Below are 20039 nucleotides of genomic sequence, written 5' to 3' on the forward strand. Positions count from 1 at the left end.
TTTTTGCTTCCTAGTACCTGAACCTTCTTCCTGTATTTGAGGAATTCCCCACGTTAAGAGTCTGGGTAAGAGTCAGAGCCTGCTTCCCACTATGGAAGTTGGAAAGCCCAGATACTTGCTTTCTCAAACCACCTTGCAGACAGCACTCAGGTACATGGCCTGGGTCCTGCCTATTTGAAGCAGAAGTTAGTGAGGCGAAGAAGCTGGGGCAGTGGCAAATTCCTTCTGGTGACAAAGAACATCACCTGGAGTACAGAGGCAGCAATAATAGCAGAAACCGCAGCATTCACCCAGCACTCAACTCCAGCAGTGCTGGCAACAGGAACTCTGGTGTCACAATGGGAAGTGTGTTAGAGGACAGTAATATCCTTATGGGATAGTTCCATGGGGTGATCGTGGCTATGGTTCTGGATGTCTAGATGCCAGACCTGATTTTCCACCCATCCAGTAACAGCTTACCAACAGACTTTGAATAAATTCTTTTTCTGCCTAAGATGGCCAGAGATAATTTCTGCAATTTATAACTAAACCCTAAATGACACTAATGCATCAAGTACTACTCATACGTCCTTAATTTTTCTGAAAATGTATTTTTTCCTCCTTATTTCACTGCTATCCCCTCCAACCCAAATACTATAAAGTGTGAAGTCTCCTTGAATGCAGGCATTTTTCCAGTTCATTCTATATGCTGCTAGTAAAGTAAACTCTTAAAGACATCACTTATAGTGGTATGACTACTCCCTACTCCAGTGCCTGGCTCTAAAGTTCCCTGGTATTTTGGCTCTATGCAAACTGTACACTATTCTAACATGTTCTATCGTAATTTCCCTGAGCCTCTTAAGCAGAATAATGTCAGATCGTAAAATGGTTTTTCAGAATGTGTGGGGATGGGGTGTGTGGGAGCAGGAATGGGCAGGCAGAAAGAATATTACGTTAAAATATATACCAATTATAAATCATAGCCTTATTTCAGTAATGTTAAAATATGAAAAAATGTGCCCACTGATAATAGATAATAGAGATTATCTGAACCCCAAATAGAGCACAGCTGCACTGAATTTGCATACATATCGGTTCTCAATAATCATTTGTCAATTTTCCCTTCTCCGTGTCAACTAAAAATTGATTGCATTGCCCCATAATTAATGTGAGGACTACAAATTAATTTTATTAGCCAAAAGAGGTTTATCTACTATTATAAGACAAATCAACTCACAAAGGCTAATGATATTCATGCTGGTCTAAACCTAGAACTGTGTTTCATATATAGATATCAATTTGAGAGCTCAAATCCACAAAGACTTAATAAGTAGAGAGCTAAATTTATCCTCCCATTAGGTAAACAGAAATAAAAGAATTCCAACAATTATTAAGATTACCAGCTACATACTTAAACACAATTTTTAGAAGAGTGTTTTAAAATGTATGTGCCTATTAACTCACATAATGAAATGGAAATCACCGGTAAGAGTCACTTGTTTTGTAGCTCAAAGCCAGAAAGGACATATTCTTAGAACTCACACATTGTTATCCCCTTGGCTCCTGGTGTGGTATGTTCGCCTTCCTGCTGTTTTCCCATTCCTTAACTCCACAGCGGGCAGTTCTTTGAAATAACAGCAAAACTGCTCAATGTTACTATTTTAAAAGGAAGGGAAGAAAATTATTTAAAAAAAAAAAAAGAAAAGAAAAAAAAGAATTTACTAGGACTGTAAAGAAAGTTGTATAAAACCCACATGTGAATTTTGAAACTGTGATTTCACTTTCTCAAGAAATTGCTTTGAGTTTCCTCATTAAGTTTCTTCATTTACTCTAAGAAAACAGTATTAACAGATGACTTTGTAGAAATGAACAAAGAGCTTAAAGCAAAATCTCTTTAAAAAAAAATTCCTCACTTCTGGGGTGCCTGGCTGGCTCAGTTGGAACAGCATGTGACTCTTAATCTCAGGGCTGTGAGTTCAAGCCCACATTGGGTGCAGACATTACTCATATAAATAAAACTTTAAAAAATGTTTCATTATATCCTCAATTCCCCTCCCCCAAAGGTTGTCACCATTTTTTTTGGGGGGGGGGGGGGTGCCTGTTTCCAGGTATTCAATAATTTCCTCAAATAAAAACAAACCATGAAACCAACCATATTGTTTAGATATACAGTACAGAGTAATAAGGAGAATTCTGCAGTGATTTGAGTTTCTTGTTTGAAAAAAACTAGAGAGGTCAAGAGAAAGTATCTTTAAGGTGGGACCAAGTATGATTTCTGTTCCTTATTAGCAAGGTGGCCTTAGGAAGATAATTTATTCTGGCCTTTGATGGCGCATTAAAATCTACAAGTATATGGCTTTCAAAATAATTTCTTCTATATAACTGAGGTCAACCTTGTTGGGTATTTTATTTTTACTACTTATCTTACACTTTAAAGATCTTCTAAACATCTGATCTTATGATCATATTTAAGACTCAACTAATGGGGGGGCAGGGTACCTGGATGGCTCAGTCGGTTAGGCATCTGACTTTGGCTCAGGGCATGATCTTGCGGTCCGTGAGTTCAAGCCCTGCGTTGGGCTCTGTGCTGACAGCTCAGAGCCTGTTTCAGATTCTGTCTCCTTCTCTCTCTGCCCCTCCCCCGCTCGTGCTTGGTCTCCTTTTCTCTCAAAAATAAATAAATAAATAGGGGCATCTGGGTGGCTCAGTTGGTTAAGCGTCCAACTTCAGCTCAGATCATGATCACACAGCTGGTGAGTTCAAGCCCCACGTCCAACTCTGTGCTAACAAGCTCAGAGCCTGGAGCCTGCTACCGATTCTGTCTGTCTGTCTCTCTCTCTCTCTGCCCCTCCTCCGCTCACACTGTCTCTCAAAAAATGAATAAATGTAAAAAAAAAAAAAAAAAGTTAAATAATTAATTAAATAAATAAATAACATAAGACTCCCCTAGGTGGCTCAGCTGGTTGAGCCTCCAACTCTTGATTTCAGTTCGGGTCATGGGATTGAGCTTAGGATTCTGTCTCTTTCCCTCTGCCCCTCTCTCCTGCTCATGCACTCTCTCTTAAAAAAAAAAAAAAAAAAAAGACTCAACTATAATCAGATTCAACTCTCAACAAGGTTCCCTATAATCCTGGGGTCTGCATACTACAGCCCACAGGCCAAATCTGATCCTGGGCCAGTGACCTTTTACATTTAAAAAAATTTTATTTAATGTTTATTTATTTTTGAGAAAGAGAGAGAGAGAGAGAGAGAGAGAGAGGGAGGGGGAGGGAGGGAGGGAGGGAGGGAAAAGGAGGCAGCCAGGGAGGAACGGAGGAAATGGCGGGGAGGAGCAGAGAGAGAGGGAGACACAAATCTGAAACAGGCTCCAGGCTCTGAGCCGTCAGCATAGAGCCTGATGCAGGGCTCAAACTCATGAACTGTGAGATCATGACTTCAGCTGAAGTCTGATGGTTAACAGACTGAACGATCCAGGCTCCCCACCAAGCTTTTACATTTTTAAAGAGATGTTTATAAAGGGTTGGGGTAGAAGAGACGGGGAAGAGAAGAAGATAGGAGACACTGTGTGTGGGATGCAAAGACTGAAGTATTTACTATCTGGCCATTTACTGAAAAAGTTTTCTGACCTCTGCTCTAGTTCATTCAAGAAGCAACAGTATATAAATAATGACAACTAACAGTTACTTACTGCTAGACACTGTTCTAAACACTTTATATAAATTATATTATTTAATCTTCCCAACCATCCTATGAGGCAGAACTATTAACCTCAATTTTACTGATGAGGAAACTAAGGCACAGGGAAATGAGATAACATGCCACATGACTAGAGTTAGTGGCAGAGATAAAATCTGAAGCCTGAGCCTTTGCTCCTAACCGTTTTGCTAGAAACTAACTCTGATCTGAACATTACCTGAGTGACTGAAGGATGGCATTCATGAAACAGGTGTTCCCCAAATTCCGAAGGCCTGTGGCACAAATGCCAGTGGTGCTTCCCTGTAAAATGGGATAAGAAAAGGCCATCAGCAATACCAAGAGAAGGCTGTGTCAGACATCAAAGCAAAGGCCTATATTTGAAACTCTAGCATCAAACCAATTTGGAATTGGTCCTTTTTTGTCCAATGAATATTTCAAACTCTCGTTCTACTCTCTAAGTATCCAGATATTTTTAAAAGCCTACTTTTGATCCTGGGATTGTTCTCAATGGAAGTACCCCGTGGAAGCTTATATGGAAATCAGCATTAATAAATACCATGGAGTACACGATATAAAAACCAGGAAGATCCTTAAATGAAATAAAGTTTTAAGACTGAATGCTTTTACAAGATTTTATTAAAACTACTACAAATTGAAAAATATAAACATATACACCTCAAATAAATCTGTCCCCAAACTTTTAACTTTAAGCCATGCATAAAAGACCAATACATGTATTCCTAGCAACAGGATATCAGTCTTTAAAACGCTACCTGAATTTCCCTTAAAGACCAAGGCTGTGTTTTCTGATTAACTCTACAAATGCACCGTGACATCTAAATATTACACCTGAGAAGTGAATCTACCAATCCAACACAAAATCTCTCTGCCCATAACTCAGATGGCCAGGGAACACTTTAAGCTCTTTATCGCACAAAATCGTAACACTTCAATTAAGTGCACGTCTAAACATAACTAGCATGACAGCAGAGAGGCAGGTGTAGGGCAAAATTACTGATGTATTTGTAAGTATTTAGCGACCGTTAAATTTTTTTAATGTATTCATGGCTCATACATCTGGTAACAGATGGTTACCAGAATGAGGAAGCATATTCTTTCATGACAGACTTTTATTAATGAAGTCCTAAGAAACAAAACTTACCAAAACCTCAGACCCATAGAATTTGCACTTAGGACCTTTAACAGAAGGAAGCAAAGAACTTTGGGATCTTCAGGAAAAGAGTAATAAAATACATGACTAGGCCTCCAGAATGAACACTTGCTAAGGGAGAGGAACACAGTAGTAATCCTGATGGAAGGAAGGCACTGACAGATGGACTCACTGGGGTATTCAGTCACATCAAGAATCATTAGTACAAGTGGCAAACATTTCGTAAAATATTCCAAATCCAAGGCATACATTTATGAAAGTTCATAAGGACCAACATTAGTGTTAGAGATGTAACAAAAACAGTGACTAGGTCTAAACCAATTCCTACATTTGCATAAATTTTAATTACTTACATTTACTTTTAATAACTTGGTGTTTAGTGACGAATTTTCCAAAAGTTTTCTTTTCCTGTGCCTGTCAGCCGTGAAAGCGGAGCTGTTAAAACAAAAACAGATAGTAAAAAAGACACTGACACACACATACTACACAGCCTGTACTTCCGCCTCTAATCCTAGATGGGGCTTCTGTTGCTCTCTTCAGATTACAAGAAGGGAGGAAGCCCTTGAAATGAGAGGGGCCAAGGAGTACTTAAACTCCAAGTATTTTAACTAGTTGAGATTTTAAAGAAATCAATTCTTCCCTTATCAGCTTTATAATCTATTTAGTCAGTAAGACATGCATAAAGACTTCAGTTAATGAAAACTATACCGTGTTTTACTCAAAGACCTCAGTCTATTTTCTCTCATTATATGATTTAAAAATATTGTATTGCCTTTACATTTAAGTTTCCTAAGGGACACCTAGTTTTGGTATGTTCATACAACAGCTTTTAATATCAACTGTCAAAATAAAATAAATGGTACCTGATGACTAGGGGTGATTTGTACAAATTTCACTAGCATCAGCAGCCATTCCAGAGCCATTTCTATTCGTACAGCTTCAAAGCCATCACTGTTTAATTTCTGTTTATTGCTTCAATTTTGGATTCAGGGAGTTTTATCTGAATAACAACCTATCTTGCTAGAGCTAAAAAATTCTATTCACATAAGTACTGTAATTTCTTTATGATGGCAAAGCATTTCACAAGTTACTGTAATTTCAAGTGACACAGCCCCTCACAAAAGAGGAAAAGAAGAGGGGCGCCTGGGTGGCTCAGCTGGTTGAGCATCCGACTTCGGCTCAGGTCATGGTCTCACTGTCCATGAGTTCGAGCCCCGCATCAGGCTCTGTGCTGACAGCTCAGAGCCTGGAGCTTGCTTTGGATTCTGTGTCTCCCTCTCTCTCTGTCCTTCACCTGCTCGTGCTCTGTCCCTCTCTTTGTCTCTCAAAAATAAATAAACATTAAAAAAAATAAAAAAAAAGAGGAAAAGAAGAAAATAAGATCTTGTGCTATCATACAGGTGCAAAGGGACAATAATATAACAAACCTAATTTCCCTTAAAAATAATGCATAAATTTTAGTGCTTCTAAGAAGACCTCATAAAACATTTGACAAGGATTTTCGAATATCAAAGGTAACTCTATAATGATTTTCTATCATTTTATGTCCTTTCCTTACACCTCCAAAATTCCCCTTGCAAATAAATTGAGTAGCTTATAAATTGATGGGTAATAACTTTTTTTTTTAATTTTATTTTTTAAAATTTACATCCAAATTAGTTAGCATATAGTGCAACAATGATTTCAGGAGTAGATTCCTTGATGCCCCTTACCCATTTAGCCCATCCCCCCTCCCACAACCCCTCCAGTAACCCTGTTTGTTCTCCATATTTATGAGTCTCTTCTGTTTTGTCCCCCTCCCTGTTTTTATATTATTTTTGCTTCCCTTCCCTTATGTTCAACTGTTCTGTGTCTTAAAGTCCTCATATGAGTGAAGTCATATGATATTTGCCTTTCTCTGACTAATTTTGCTTAGCATAATACCCTCCAGTTCCATCCACGTAGTTGCAAATGGCAAGATTTCATTCTTTTTGACTGCCGAGTAATACTCCATTGTGTGTATGTATATATGTATATATGCATATATGTATATATGTATATATGTGTGTGTGGACATACATACGTACACTGATGGGTAATAACTTAAAAAAAGGCTCATGGACTCTTGGCTATAACTTATGATAAATATTAAATGAAATAAATGCTCATTTATGACCATTAACTATGGGCACAGTCTCAGATATCCAAAGTAAACCCAAAGTTTACTTCACTAACATTTCAATCACACTAAAAACATGATGGAAGTTATGGAACTCATTAAGACAAATCCCACTCAAAAATTCTAAACAACCCCTCAACCCCATTCTATCTCCCTTCCTTTCCCAAAGCCTATTACTTACTTTTCCAAGTTCTGTAAGTGTTCTCTGACTTTCTGTACCAGTCCCAGCTTGGTGTCATTAACCACAAAATCATCACAGCGATAACTGCAAGAAAAATATTAATCAATGTGTGTAAAGAGCTTGAGGAAACCACAGCAATGAAATCACTAAAAGGCCTGGCTGCTGCCAAGATGATCACATGGCTCTGCAGGCAGTTACTGTCAGTGGTAAGTTTAAAGAGAACTTGGAATCCACAATGGAATGTTTTTAAAAACCTTTTAAAAAAAGCCATGCAGGCAATGATCACTAGCTTCTTTTCACATTTTTACTCAAAAGCTCTTCAATTTCTCCTTCAAAAACAAAATAAGCTGCTACAGGTGTTACATTCTTTTTAGTGGTGCATAATACACAGAAAATAAAAAGCACCAAGTCGATTCACATAGCCTCAAGCCTAAAGCTTTCAGGTGATATTTCCCAACTCAAAATAATGGGAATTTGCAGGGAGGAAAGATTTAAGTGAAGAATAGGGAAAAGGTAGGGATAAATTAAAAACAAAAAAACTAAACTAAAAGATATACATTTAAAACAATTTAACTAAAATAAACTGAATTCAGATGGTTGAGAAGAATCTTCATTCTGAGGTGCTAGAAAACAAAAATAAACAGCAGCTACACCTTTTAGGAAACTGATAACTGCTTTGAAGAAAGATGTTAAGGTGTTCTTTAAAACTGATACTGTGAGGGGCACCTGGGTGGCTTAGCTAGTTGAACATCCAACTCTCTATTTCAGCTCAGGTCATGATCTCATAGTCATGAGTTCGAGCCCCACGTTCGGCTCCATACTGAGTATGGAACCTGCTTGGGATTTTCTCCCTCCCTCTCTTCTGCCCCTCCCCCACATGCACTTTCTCTCTCAAAAAAAAAATCAACACTGTTAAAAATTAAGAAACAAAACAGACATTGTGTGTGTTTGTAGCAAGTCAGTAAGCAATTACAAGGACTCATATGTAATAGACATTACCTTGTACATTAGCATTTAATTTTTTTCCTGGAATAAAGCCAATTTTAACAACAACAACAAAAAACCTTACAAGCTAGTACCAATATGTTCTTTTGAATAGCAGCTTTGTATAAAACCACTATTTTAACTACCAAAGAATAATGACAATAATGCTGCCATTCTGAGCAAATTAAACTTTGAATGCATAGCAACTAGTAAAAATTAGGTCATTTCAGCAGAATCCAAAAAATATTTCTTACATGTCTGTAATCAGTCTATAATAAAATGAGAAGAAAAGGGGGAGAGTAATGAAAAAAAAAGATTACACACACAAAAGCATGGCTTGTGTCTCTTATTTACAGAAGTTAAAATTTCAAGTGATGCTTTTGAAAACTCTAAAATAATAATATATATGTAACTATTTAACACCACTTCCCCCATTAACTGACTACCTATGCTGTCAATCATGAGTCTCTAATGTATTCTCCAAGTTTCCTAACATGTACACAAACAGCAAAAGCTACCTTTTACATCCTGGAGTGTTTTTCTATGACCAAAGAACCAGCAATGGCAGGAGAATAATTCTTTATCAGTTTTATGATAAAAACATAAAAAGTTAAATTAGCGAAAAGGTTTAATTCCTTGCTTCTTCTCAGCATAAAGGTTAAGAGGGTTAAGGTCTACTCTGTGAATCTGGGCTTAAATCACTTGGTTCCTCCATGAAGCTTAAGCATTGACTGAAGAATCAAATTGCACTGCTACATTCTTCCTTACATTTTCATTTTATGTTTACATAAATTTATGCATGTATTACAAATAAAATACTCAGTATTAAAAACAAAAACAATGTTAAATGCTAGTGTTCAACTGGGGAGCAACATCTAAGAGTAAATTTAGATCACTTTTCATATATTTACCCTAAGCCATAATATCTAATAATATCTAACTGGAAACTCTAACCTCTACAAAAAAGTTGTTGTTCTGTTTAAACAAACTATGTCCAGTTAAACTAAATAACTGGGTTTTTTTCTTATTAAAGTAATTCTTTTTGGTGTAATATGGCTTTAGCCTAAAATATAAAATAACATTTGTTAAAGTAACACTTTCATATACTGAAATATAGATTTACTTATGCTTTTGCTCCATTCTAAATAAATCTGGCTTAACTGGATATAGTTGCTTCATCTCTCTGAACTTTCATCATTAAAGTAAGTAAGGTGCCGGGTGCCTGGGTGGCTCAGTCCGTTAAGCATCCGACTTCAGCTCAGGTCATGATCTCCCAGTTGGTGAGTTCGAGCCCCGTGTCGGGTTCTATGCTGATGGCTCAGAACCTGGAGCCTTCTTCAGATTTTGTCTCCCCTTTTCTGCCTCCCCCCTGCTCGTACTGTCTCTCTTTCTCTCAAAAATAAACATTAAAAAAAATTAAATAAGTTGCTCAAGACTCTACAGCTGTGCTAATGTGACTGATGCAACTGAATAATTGAATTTTAATTTTTAAAAAATTCTAACTGATACAAAATTTCACTTAACATCTAAAGTATTTTTACAGGGGCACCTGGGTGGCGCAGTCGGTTGGGCATCCGACTTCAGCCAGGTCACGATCTCGCAGTCCGTGGGTTCGAGCCCCGCGTCAGGCTCTGGGCTGATGGCTCGGAGCCTGAAGCCTGTTTCCGATTCTGTGTCCCCCTCTCTCTCTGCCCCTCCCCCATTCATGCTCTGTCTCTCTCTGTCCCAAAAATAAATAAAAAACGTTGAAAAAAAAAATTTAAAGTATTTTTACAAAATACTTTTCCACTAAACACAATTTTATGGTTTTGGTAAAACTATGTTTCATTTTTATTATTACATCACATGATGGGTGCATGTGTCATTTCTAGTATTATGCATTAGCATATTACCAATCTGGTTTATGTCAACAGAATGGTTGAGTTCGTTATTTTTCTATGCAACAATGCAGCACTGCAATGTTTATGTGAATATTTTATACAGACAGCAGAGTTACTGTTATGTAAACAGTAATTGATAGTTAAGTTGAAATACTTATTTTAACTATAATAAAATTTTTTTTCTAGCTTAAAAATTATGAAAAAAATTTTAACTTTCACATGAAGGCACACTAATGAGGCAGTATCAAGTAGAGAAGTTATGTCACAAATTTTACAAAGGATGGCAATTACAATTTGTTACAGCAGAGCAAAATGAATGTTATATTAAAAAAGGTTTCAAGATAATGGAGTAGACAATATTAAGAGTCACCTTCAGCAAATGCATATTCATTTAATAAGAAGTTGCCTCTCAACAGACAAAACTTAAAGCAGTTCATGAAATAGAATTATACAACAAAAAAATGTCTCAATGATTAGTAAAGGATCTGAGCTTATAATTTTGGCCAACTATAAAATGGCCTAGATTCTTGCTCAAGAAAGAAAACCATTTTTAGAAGAAGAGATAAAAAAAAAATTGTCATTTCATTAAGGGAATTAGGATTTAAAATTCGAGGAAAAGATTAAAAAGAGATTTTACAAAATGTGAAAGTTTTTTTTTTTTTCTAAGAGAGAAATAATCTTAAGCAGCCTCCACGCGTGGCACAGAACCTGATGTAGGGCTCAATTCCACAATCCTGGGATCATGACCTGAGCCAAAATCAAGAGTTGGACACTTAACCAATTGAGCCACCCAGGCACCCCCAAAATGTAAAAGATCTTAAATTGACCCACCAAGCAAGTGTCAGTGAATAAAGGACTTTTCTAACAATTAAAGTCAATCAATTCAACATCTGAAAAATTGCAAGTACTTTTATTTTTAGCTTTACATGAGTTTCACAAGAGATACTGACCAATTAATACTGTGGGTATGTTTTGTCTCAAACGACTGTAGATAGGAAAAAGTTTCTATCAAGACAGACAACGGGCCAGCTATGTGAGATCAAAAATCTGAATTTATGGGGCACCTGGGTGGCTCAGTTGGTTAAGCATCCTTTTCTTGATCTTGGCTCAGGTCATGATCTCATGGTTCATGGGTTTGAGCCTCGCATCAGGTTCTGCAGTGATGGTGCAGAGCCTGCTTGGGATTCTCTCTCCCCTCTCTATCTGCCCCTACCCCACTCACACTCGGTCTCTCTCAAAACAGTAAACTTAAAAAAATTTTTTTTACTATAAAAAATTTACTAAAATTCCCTTGTATTTATTCCACTGTATGATACATATTGAAAATATTTGTGTTCTGAAGGAGACTGTATCATGGATGTGGTTATTAAAATTGTTCAGTATATATGTGCAAATGCTATGCATCATCACCAATTTATGAAATTGGTTTTCAAAAAAATTTTTTAATGTTTATTTTTGAGAGAGAAAGAGACAGAGCACAAGTGGGGGAGGGGCAGAGAGAGAGGGAGACAGAATCTGAAGCAGGCTCCAGGTTCTGAGCTGTCTGCACAGAGTCGGATGCAGGCTCGGACTCATGAACTGTGAGATTATAACCTGAGCTGAAGATGGACACTCAACCAACGGAGCCACAGGCACCCCTAGAATCTACTTTTTTTAACTGCAATTTTTATAGAAGTCAAGCAAAGCATTTCTAATGAAAATTTAGCATCTGAATGGAGATGTGCTGTAAGTGTAAGATATACACTGGATTTGGAAGGTTTCATGTAAAAATAAGAATACAAACGATCTCTAATTTTATGGTGATTACATGTTGACACATTATTTGAACAAGTGGGTTACATAAAATATACAATTAAAATCAATTCACCTATTTCTTCTGCTTTAATGTGATTATTAGGAAAGTTTAAATTACATGTATGACTTGTATTATTTCTGGTGGTAGCACTGCTAATCTAAAGGGTATCTAGGACATTACCCACTCTAATACTCCATATTACTACCCAATATCATAAAGGGGTAACAAATTTAACTTTATTGAACTATAAGAAATCATTTTTGTTTTGTCTGGTGTTGTTTTCACTGGTTTGAAACTTTTTTTAATGTTTTCACAACTGCCCCTATTTCTCAAGAGCCAATTTTAGGTTTTCTTACAGTCACTAAGGACACTTATCTTTAAGATTATAATTTTTATACTCTCTGAATTTACCACATGGTTTGATAACTGAAATAATTTACCACTATTATTTGATGATGATGATGATGATGATGACGACGACGACGACATTTTGAAAGGAAAGCACCTACTTCTATAGGTCAAAACTTCTAAGAGTGCCTGGCATGTGGCAGAGATCAATAATTGTTAGTTTCCTTCCTCTGTGTAACCAAGAGCTGCCTCACAGCACAGTCTTCTCTACCTGCCCCAACTCCTTTTGATTTCTTCTTCCTCCCTGACCCAGAGGTCAAAAGATAACAAGTAGCAAAAGTAGGATATAAATGAGAATTTAAATGTTGTCTGGTTGCCTTAGTCCTAGCTGAAGACACTGCTTTCAAACTGGAAACTATCCCACTAATATTGGTATTAAAAAGTCTCAAGGCAAACAGAAGGATTTAAAGTAAACAAGTTCTGGGGTGCCTGGGTGGCTCAGTCAGTTAAGCATCCAACTCTTGATCTTGGTTCAGGTCATGATCTCATGGTTTGTGAGTTTCAGCCCTGTGTTAGGCTCTGCACTGACAGTGCGGAGCCTGCTTCGGATTCTTCTCTCCCTCTCTCTACTCCTCTCCCCCCAAATAAATAAGCTTAAAACAAAAAAAAGTAAACAAGTTCTAAACATCTCTTCTGGAGGCGCCTGGGCAGCTCAGTCTGTTAAGCAGTCAGGTCATGATCTCAAAGTTTGTGGGTTCAAGCCCTGCATCAGGCTCTACAGTGTCAGCGCAGAGCCCACTTTGGATCCTCTCTCTGCCATCCCCCACCCCTGCTCCTTCCCTGCCTGTGTGCTCTCTCTCTCTCTCAAAAATAAATACACATGAAAAAATATATTAAAAAAAATAAAATTTAAACATCTCTTCTGGTTTACAACTGTGTTGAAGCCAATCGGTCAGAATTATACTTACCTCAAACACCTAAAAAAAACAAAAACAAAAACAAAAACAAAAAAAAACCAGCCACTCTCCGTGGTTTTCCCTTCAAGAAGATTATGTCAGAAAAAGAAGTACAAAAAAGTACTTAACTTGTAGGATGGGTTTCAAAAGCTTGTAGATTGGTCCTCTGAAACTCGGAAGCTTTTCCCATTTTGAAATAAATGTTATAAAATATGGTTAAATGTCATAAGGTGAACATACACCTGGCTCACAAAATGTAGTTGAAATAATACTATAAAGAGTTGTATTCTTCTTTTTCTTCTTTCTATACTGCTGTCACTGAGAAACTGTGAAAGGAGGAAGCTGGTCAGAGTTCAGGTAACTAACTTGATTAGTACTTCTCTCGAAGAGGGCCAGGGTTCAGCATCTCCTCATACACATAGGACTTCAAGTATGTAACAACACAAGTCAAGAACCACCAATATTACACGACCAATTTTTAGGTTATTAAATTTACAATTAAGAAAGTTCTTATTTAGTGATTTTAGGTGATTTTTCAAGTAAAGATAAGCTCTACTTCTTTTTTTTTTTTTTTTTAATTCATCAAAGCATCACATGACTGTTTCAGGCTTAGAGAAGAACTTCCAAGAAAGTACAAAGATGGCTATGAGTTCTACTTCTAATAGACTATTTGTCAGATAAGGAAAAGGTCCACTTTTGTATTTAGAAAAAGGAACTTTTTAAGAAAATGTAAGTAACTTGAGCATTAAAGATAAAAAATAACACTTAGAAATCATATCAGGCAACATATTAGTGATGTTAGATAAAGAAATAGGATATAAAAAAACAAGGCAGGAAGGGGATTGGTATCTTTATTTCTAACACCTTGAGACAAACCACACTATCATCTTGGCTACGTAAAGACTCTTCTCAAATCCAAATTCCCTCAGCCAAAAATGATCTCTAAATAGTTTCAAATTACTTTAAGCCAATAGTTAATAAAGAAATTAAGCATATAGTATGGAATTACATGTACACTGATGTTAAGATAATAATTAACTTTACTACCTTGCACTGAAAGAATATACAAGTAGCAGCTAAATTTTCATAAAAAATATGTTATTTATACTACTATATAATTAGGGAGGTAAAAAATGGATAAAATCAGAGGTTTATTTCACATTCTGCTTACTCTAATAAAGAGCAAAATAAAACTGCCCAATTTCTTGATTACATTGATTCCTTATGTGTATACTTTTAAGATTTTCATTTATTTCTAATTTCTAACATCTAATCATATCTAATCCTTTCTACTTTTCTGTTTATAAAATCTCCCCCAGATCGATCTTTTTTCTCCTCTATTTCAACTAACATTCTATTCTCTACTTTGGTTATTTCCTCTGGTATGATCTTTCCCACCCCACCCACCCCCTTATACAGTGACTTTCAAATCTACAGATAACTACAGCCAAATTAAGCTATAGTATTTGATGGTCCCACAATGTTAGCCTTACCTTCATTCTCTTCTCTCTCACCTTTCCCTCCCAATCTTCCCTTTCACTTCAGTATTACATGCTTTGCATTTAGATTTAAGCTTTCATCCCATATATATCAACTCCCTTACCTTTCTTTAATATCTTCCATGTAGGACCATTCACTTGTTTAATGACAAAAATATTCCTCACTTTTGGTCATCTCCGTATGTGCTTTCTTTCCCTGGCTTTTTTTTTTTTTAATTCTAACTTAAAAAAAAAATTCTTTTCTTATTTTAACGTTTATTTATTTTTGAGACAGAGAGAGACAGAGCCATGAAGGGAGAGGGTCAGAGAGAGAGAGAGGGAGACACAGAATCTGAAACAGGCTCCAGGGTCTGAGCTGTCAGCACAGAGCCCGACGCGGGGCTTGAACTCACGAACCGCGAGATCATGACCTGAGCCGAAGTCAGACGCTTAACCGACTGAGCCACCCAGGCGCCCCAATTCTAACTTTAGAAACACTTCTTTCTTCCCTATTTTCACTCCTGCACTACATGCCCCCTCTAATTCTAAAAGGCAAAACCCTCATCTATTAAGAAGAAATCTCCAAATTAGTTTCATCAGGCACCTAATCAAGTTAAAAAGTAAACCACAAAACTACCCCCAATATATTTATACGTTTGTATTAAGAAATCACATATATGTAAGTAAATCTAAATTAATGTGCATAATATAAAAAAGAAACATCTTAAAATAAGCTGGAGGTAAAATAAACTATTTGAAAATGTCCTGTTATTCATGATATCTTCACACTATGATTAAACTAATATCTCAAAGCATAATATACACAGGGTGAGATTTGACATTAATGATAATAGATACAAATTCATACTTCTTATAGCTTAAGCTTTCTGTCCAAACTTATCGGATCTGATTAGTCTGTGTTTTTATTAGATAGCCAATATTTTTATCTTCTCTTGTGTTTGATGAGCTCAGAGTGGGAAAGTCTGTTAGCTTTCCCTTTTCTTGTTCACTAGTATTTGCATTATTATCTTGCAGGGCTCATTTGGTAAAAATCTCTTGTGTTATTTTTTTATTGTAAGTAGCCTCCACACACAATGTGGGGCTCGAACTCACAATCCTGAGATCAAGAGTTGCATGCTCTACCAACTGAGCCAGCCAGGTGCCCCATTTGGTAAAAATCATTTAAATAGTGTATCATGTGATGAGGGTTGACTTGGAAAAACTAAGTAAATCCATGTAACTAAGCAGACTGCAATAAACTGCAAAATGCTAAAGGTGAACAAGGGTGAGGACTCCACACACGAAGCTCTGATTCAAGACATTCTGTGTACAGTTCATGACACATGACCACTTAATCTAAAGACTACCAGCAGCAGGTATATGAAATGCTGGCCAGAGCTTTTTTTTTTAATAAACTTTTTTTAAAAAGTTTATTTATTTTTGAGAGAGAAAGAGAGAACATGCAAATGAATGAGGAAGGGGCAGAGAGAGAGGGAGAGAGCCCATCAACACGGAGCTCAACTCAGGGCTCAAATCCACAAACTGTGAGATCATGACCTGAGCCAAAATCAAGAGTCTGATGATCAACTGAGCCACCCAGGAACCCCAATAAAAACATTTAATAGAAGTCCTATATTTTCTTTCATCCCCTCAAGGGCATTATTTTGGTGACTGCTGGCACTAAAAAAACTAGGTTCCTAGCACAGAGTAGGTTCTCAATGGATATTTACTGAATAAGAGCAACACATCTGCTCTTGTGATTTTTTCTGGATGCTGTTCACATTATGTTTTTATTTTTTAATGTTTATTTATTTTTGAGAAAGAGAGAGAGAGAGAGAGAGAGAGAGAGAGCAAGGGAAGGGGGGGAGGGGGTGTGGGGGTGTGGAGACAGAGGATCTGAGATCTGAAGCAGGCTCCAGGCTCTCAGCTGTCAGCACAGAGCCCAATGCAGGGCTCAAACTCACGTGAGATCATGACCTGAGCCAAAGTCAGACACTCAAACAACTGAGGCACCCAGACACTCCTGTTCACATTATGTTTGAAAATCATTATGCAAATTAGACTCTCAAGTAAAAATTTTGAAGGTAAAAATTTGGGGAGGAAAGGACTGCTTATAACACGGAATTTTATTCACAAAGGATCTATATCTTTGCTTTGTGTCTTTAATACGTTTATTCCTACATATAGTTTATAGTTTTTGCCATTACGCTGGGGTTTTTTTTGTTTCTTTGATTATTTCCTTTTTTTTTTTAAAGTTTATTTATTTTGAGAGAGACAGAGACAGCACAAATGGGGGAGGGACAGAGAGAGAAGGAGAGACAAGAAGGCTCCACACTGCCAGTGCAGAGCTGGCTGCGGGGCTTGAACCTACGAACCATCAGATCATGACCTGAGCCAAAACTAACTGAGTCACCCAGCTGTCCCTGGGTATTTCCATTTTTGATTGATAACTGCTAATGAAGCTATTATTATTTGTATATGATATATCACCATTTCAAAATTTCTTAACTAATTCTAGTTGTTTTCTACTAAAGTTTCTGTGAATTTTCTGGGCATTCTATTATGTAATTTGAAAACAAATTTTTCCCGTTTTCCAATATTAATACTAATTATCTCATTTACTTACTATCTTACTTCAAAGGCTAGAACTGCCAAAACAATGCTAAATAATACTGACAATCATGTAAGTGATTTTTAAATATTTATTTATTTTTGAGAGAGAGAGAGAGAGAAAGAGCACGCGCACACAGGCAGTGTGGGAGGGGGGGTACAGTGCAGAGAGAGAGGGAGACACAGAATCCGAAGCAGGCTCCAGGCTCTGAGCCATCAGCACAGAGTCCAACATGGGGCTTGAACTCAGGAATCTTAAGATCATGACCTGAGCTGAAGTTGGATGATAAACCGACTGAGGCACTCAGGTACCCTGATCTTTTTTTTTTTTTTTTTCATTTTTTAACGGTTTTTAAAATTTGTGTGTGTGTGTGTGTGAGAGAGAGAGAGAGAGAGAGAGAGAGAGAGAGAGAATGAGAATGAGAGGGGGAGGGGCAGAGAGAGACAAGGACAGAGCTCTGAGGTGACAGCAGGTGAGTCCAAGTGGGGTTTGAACTCACAGAACCGCGAGATCATGACCTGAGCTGAACTCGGATGTTCAAAGGACTGAGCTACCCCGGCACCCTGCATGTAAATGATTATAAAAGGTATTTCTGTCTTGTTTCTGATTTAATGGAAATGGCTTTAGGACATGATGCTTCCTTTTTTTTAGTTTTTAGAAGACTGTGACATTTTAATAATTTCCTTTTGTTTCAATGTTATTAGGATTTTTAAATTCAGAAATGGCTATTTATAAATGTATTTTTGCTTGTAATGATATAATAACTGGGGGTTCTTTATGAAATACGTTGATACAAATAATGAATATGTCTGCAGACTTCACATGAAATTAATTATATAATTTTTCTTTTTGGTACATCTTGCTGGGTTATATTTGCTTTAAGTTTTAATTATCTGCAACTATTTTAATTTGTGAAACTGACTTATTTTCTTTTTGGAGTTTCTGTCAGATTTTTGTCTAAATGCTTTGAAAGATTTATAACATTAAAATATATCAATGTTAAATTGTAATAGTTTGAGGCTGAACTGTCCAAGATAATAGCTGCCAGCCACATGTGGTGATTTAAAATTATATTAATTAAAATAAAACAAAACAAAACATTCCTCAGTCCCACTGGCTACTTTTTTTTAAGTTTATTTATTTAAAAAAAAAATTTTTTTTTTAACGTTTATTTATTTTTGAGACAGAGAGAGACAGAGCATGAACGGGGAAGGGTCAGAGAGAGGGAGACACAGAATCTGAAACAGGCTCCAGGCTCTGAGCGGTCAGCACAGAGCCTGACGCGGGGCTCGAACTCACGGAACGCGAGATCACGACCTGAGCTGAAGTCGGCCGCTTAACCGACTGAGCCACCCAGGCGCCCCAAGTTTATTTATTTTTGAGACAGAGAATGCACACATGCGTGAGAGCAGGGGAGGAGCAGAAGGAAAGCGAGAGAATCCTAAGCAGGCTCTGTACTGTCAGCATAAAGCTTGATGTGGGGCTCTATCTCACAAAATGTGAGATCAAGACCTGAGTCAAAATCAAAAGTTGGACACTTAACCCACTGAGCCACCACCCAGGTGCCCTGTACTAGTCACTTTTAATTTTTATATATTTTTTAATGTTTACTCTTGAGACAGAGACACAGAGACAGAGAGGCAGAGCAGGAGAGGGGCAGAGAGAGAGGGAGACACAGAATCTGAAGCAGGCTCCAGGCTCTGAGCTGTCCGCACAGAGCCCAATGCGGGGCTCAAACTCATGAGCCATGAGATCGCGACCTGAGCTGAAGTTGGACACTTAACGTACTGAGCCATCCAGGTGCCCCTGTACTAGCCACTTTTAATTGCTCAAATGCTACCATATTTTATGGCACACATATCACACCCAAAACAGAGAAAAATTTCTCTTTCTTAACTTTAAAAGTCTAAGGTTGTTTTTCCATTCCTATTAAATGCTATTAAAGTTACAAAGATCCGTATCGCATCCTTGAAGAACTAAGAAAATACTCCCAAGCCAAACGACTCTCCACCAATCGGAAACAAGAAGCAACCATCATACAAATGAACCTGATTTTTTTGTTTTTTGTTTTTTGTTTGTTTTTTTTTTTTTTAATTTTTTTTCAACGTTTTTTATTTATTTTTGGGACAGAGAGAGACAGAGCATGAACGGGGGAGGGTCAGAGAGAGAGGGAGACACAGAATCGGAAACAGGCTCCAGGCTCCGAGCCATCAACCCAGAGCCTGACGCGGGGCTCGAACTCACGGACCGCGAGATCGTGACCTGGCTGAAGTCGGACGCTTAACCGACTGCGCCACCCAGGCGCCCCAAATGAACCTGATTTTTTATGCGACAGTAAAGAAACAATCTTTTAACCTACAGCTACAAAGTGATCTTTTTTAATGCTATTTATTTTTAGAGAAAGAGAGCGCGCATGTACGAGCAGCGGAGGGGGCAGAGAGAGAGAGGGAGAGAGAATCTCAAGCAGGCAACTGTCAACGCAGAGCCTGCTAAGGAGCTCATACTCATGAAGTGTGAGATCATGAACTGAGCTGAAATCAAGAGTTGGATGGTTAATCGACTGAGCCACCCAAGTGCCCCTACAAAGGGATCTTTAAACGGTAAGTTGAGTATAATACTAATACCAAAAAATCCCCTCAAAATAAAACAAAAACTTCTATGCAAAAAGTACCCCTCAAAAAGGGCAGTAGGGGATCCAGCAATAAATTTTAAATTCCTTTTCATTCCCTTGTATAGTATTGTTATATTTGGAGGCAAATTTGATCTCTGGTTTTATTATAAATACTAGATATGGATACAGGA

General features: G+C 37.3%; 1 protein-coding gene across 6 annotated transcripts in view; it reads right to left on the reverse strand.

Moving 5' to 3' along the window:
* USP3 (ubiquitin specific peptidase 3) overlaps positions 1-20039 on the reverse strand; it is a 106179-nt gene that overhangs the window by 47231 nt on the left and 38909 nt on the right. For 5 of the 6 annotated variants that reach the window (XM_078448718.2, XM_078448717.2, XM_060618346.3 and 2 more), the window contains 4 exons: positions 7186-7269; positions 5200-5281; positions 3893-3975; positions 1522-1635 (listed from right to left, as the gene is read on the reverse strand). In XM_078448718.2, coding sequence (XP_078304844.1) covers positions 1522-1635; positions 3893-3975; positions 5200-5281; positions 7186-7269 — 363 coding nt within the window. The remainder of the gene's footprint in view (positions 1-1521; positions 1636-3892; positions 3976-5199; positions 5282-7185; positions 7270-20039) is intronic. The other variant, XM_078448720.2, reaches the window with a different exon arrangement.

Source organism: Panthera onca, chromosome B3 (genome assembly GCF_046562875.1).
Source record: "Panthera onca isolate mPanOnc1 chromosome B3, mPanOnc1 haplotype 2, whole genome shotgun sequence".
NCBI classification, from domain to species: domain Eukaryota; kingdom Metazoa; phylum Chordata; class Mammalia; order Carnivora; family Felidae; genus Panthera; species Panthera onca.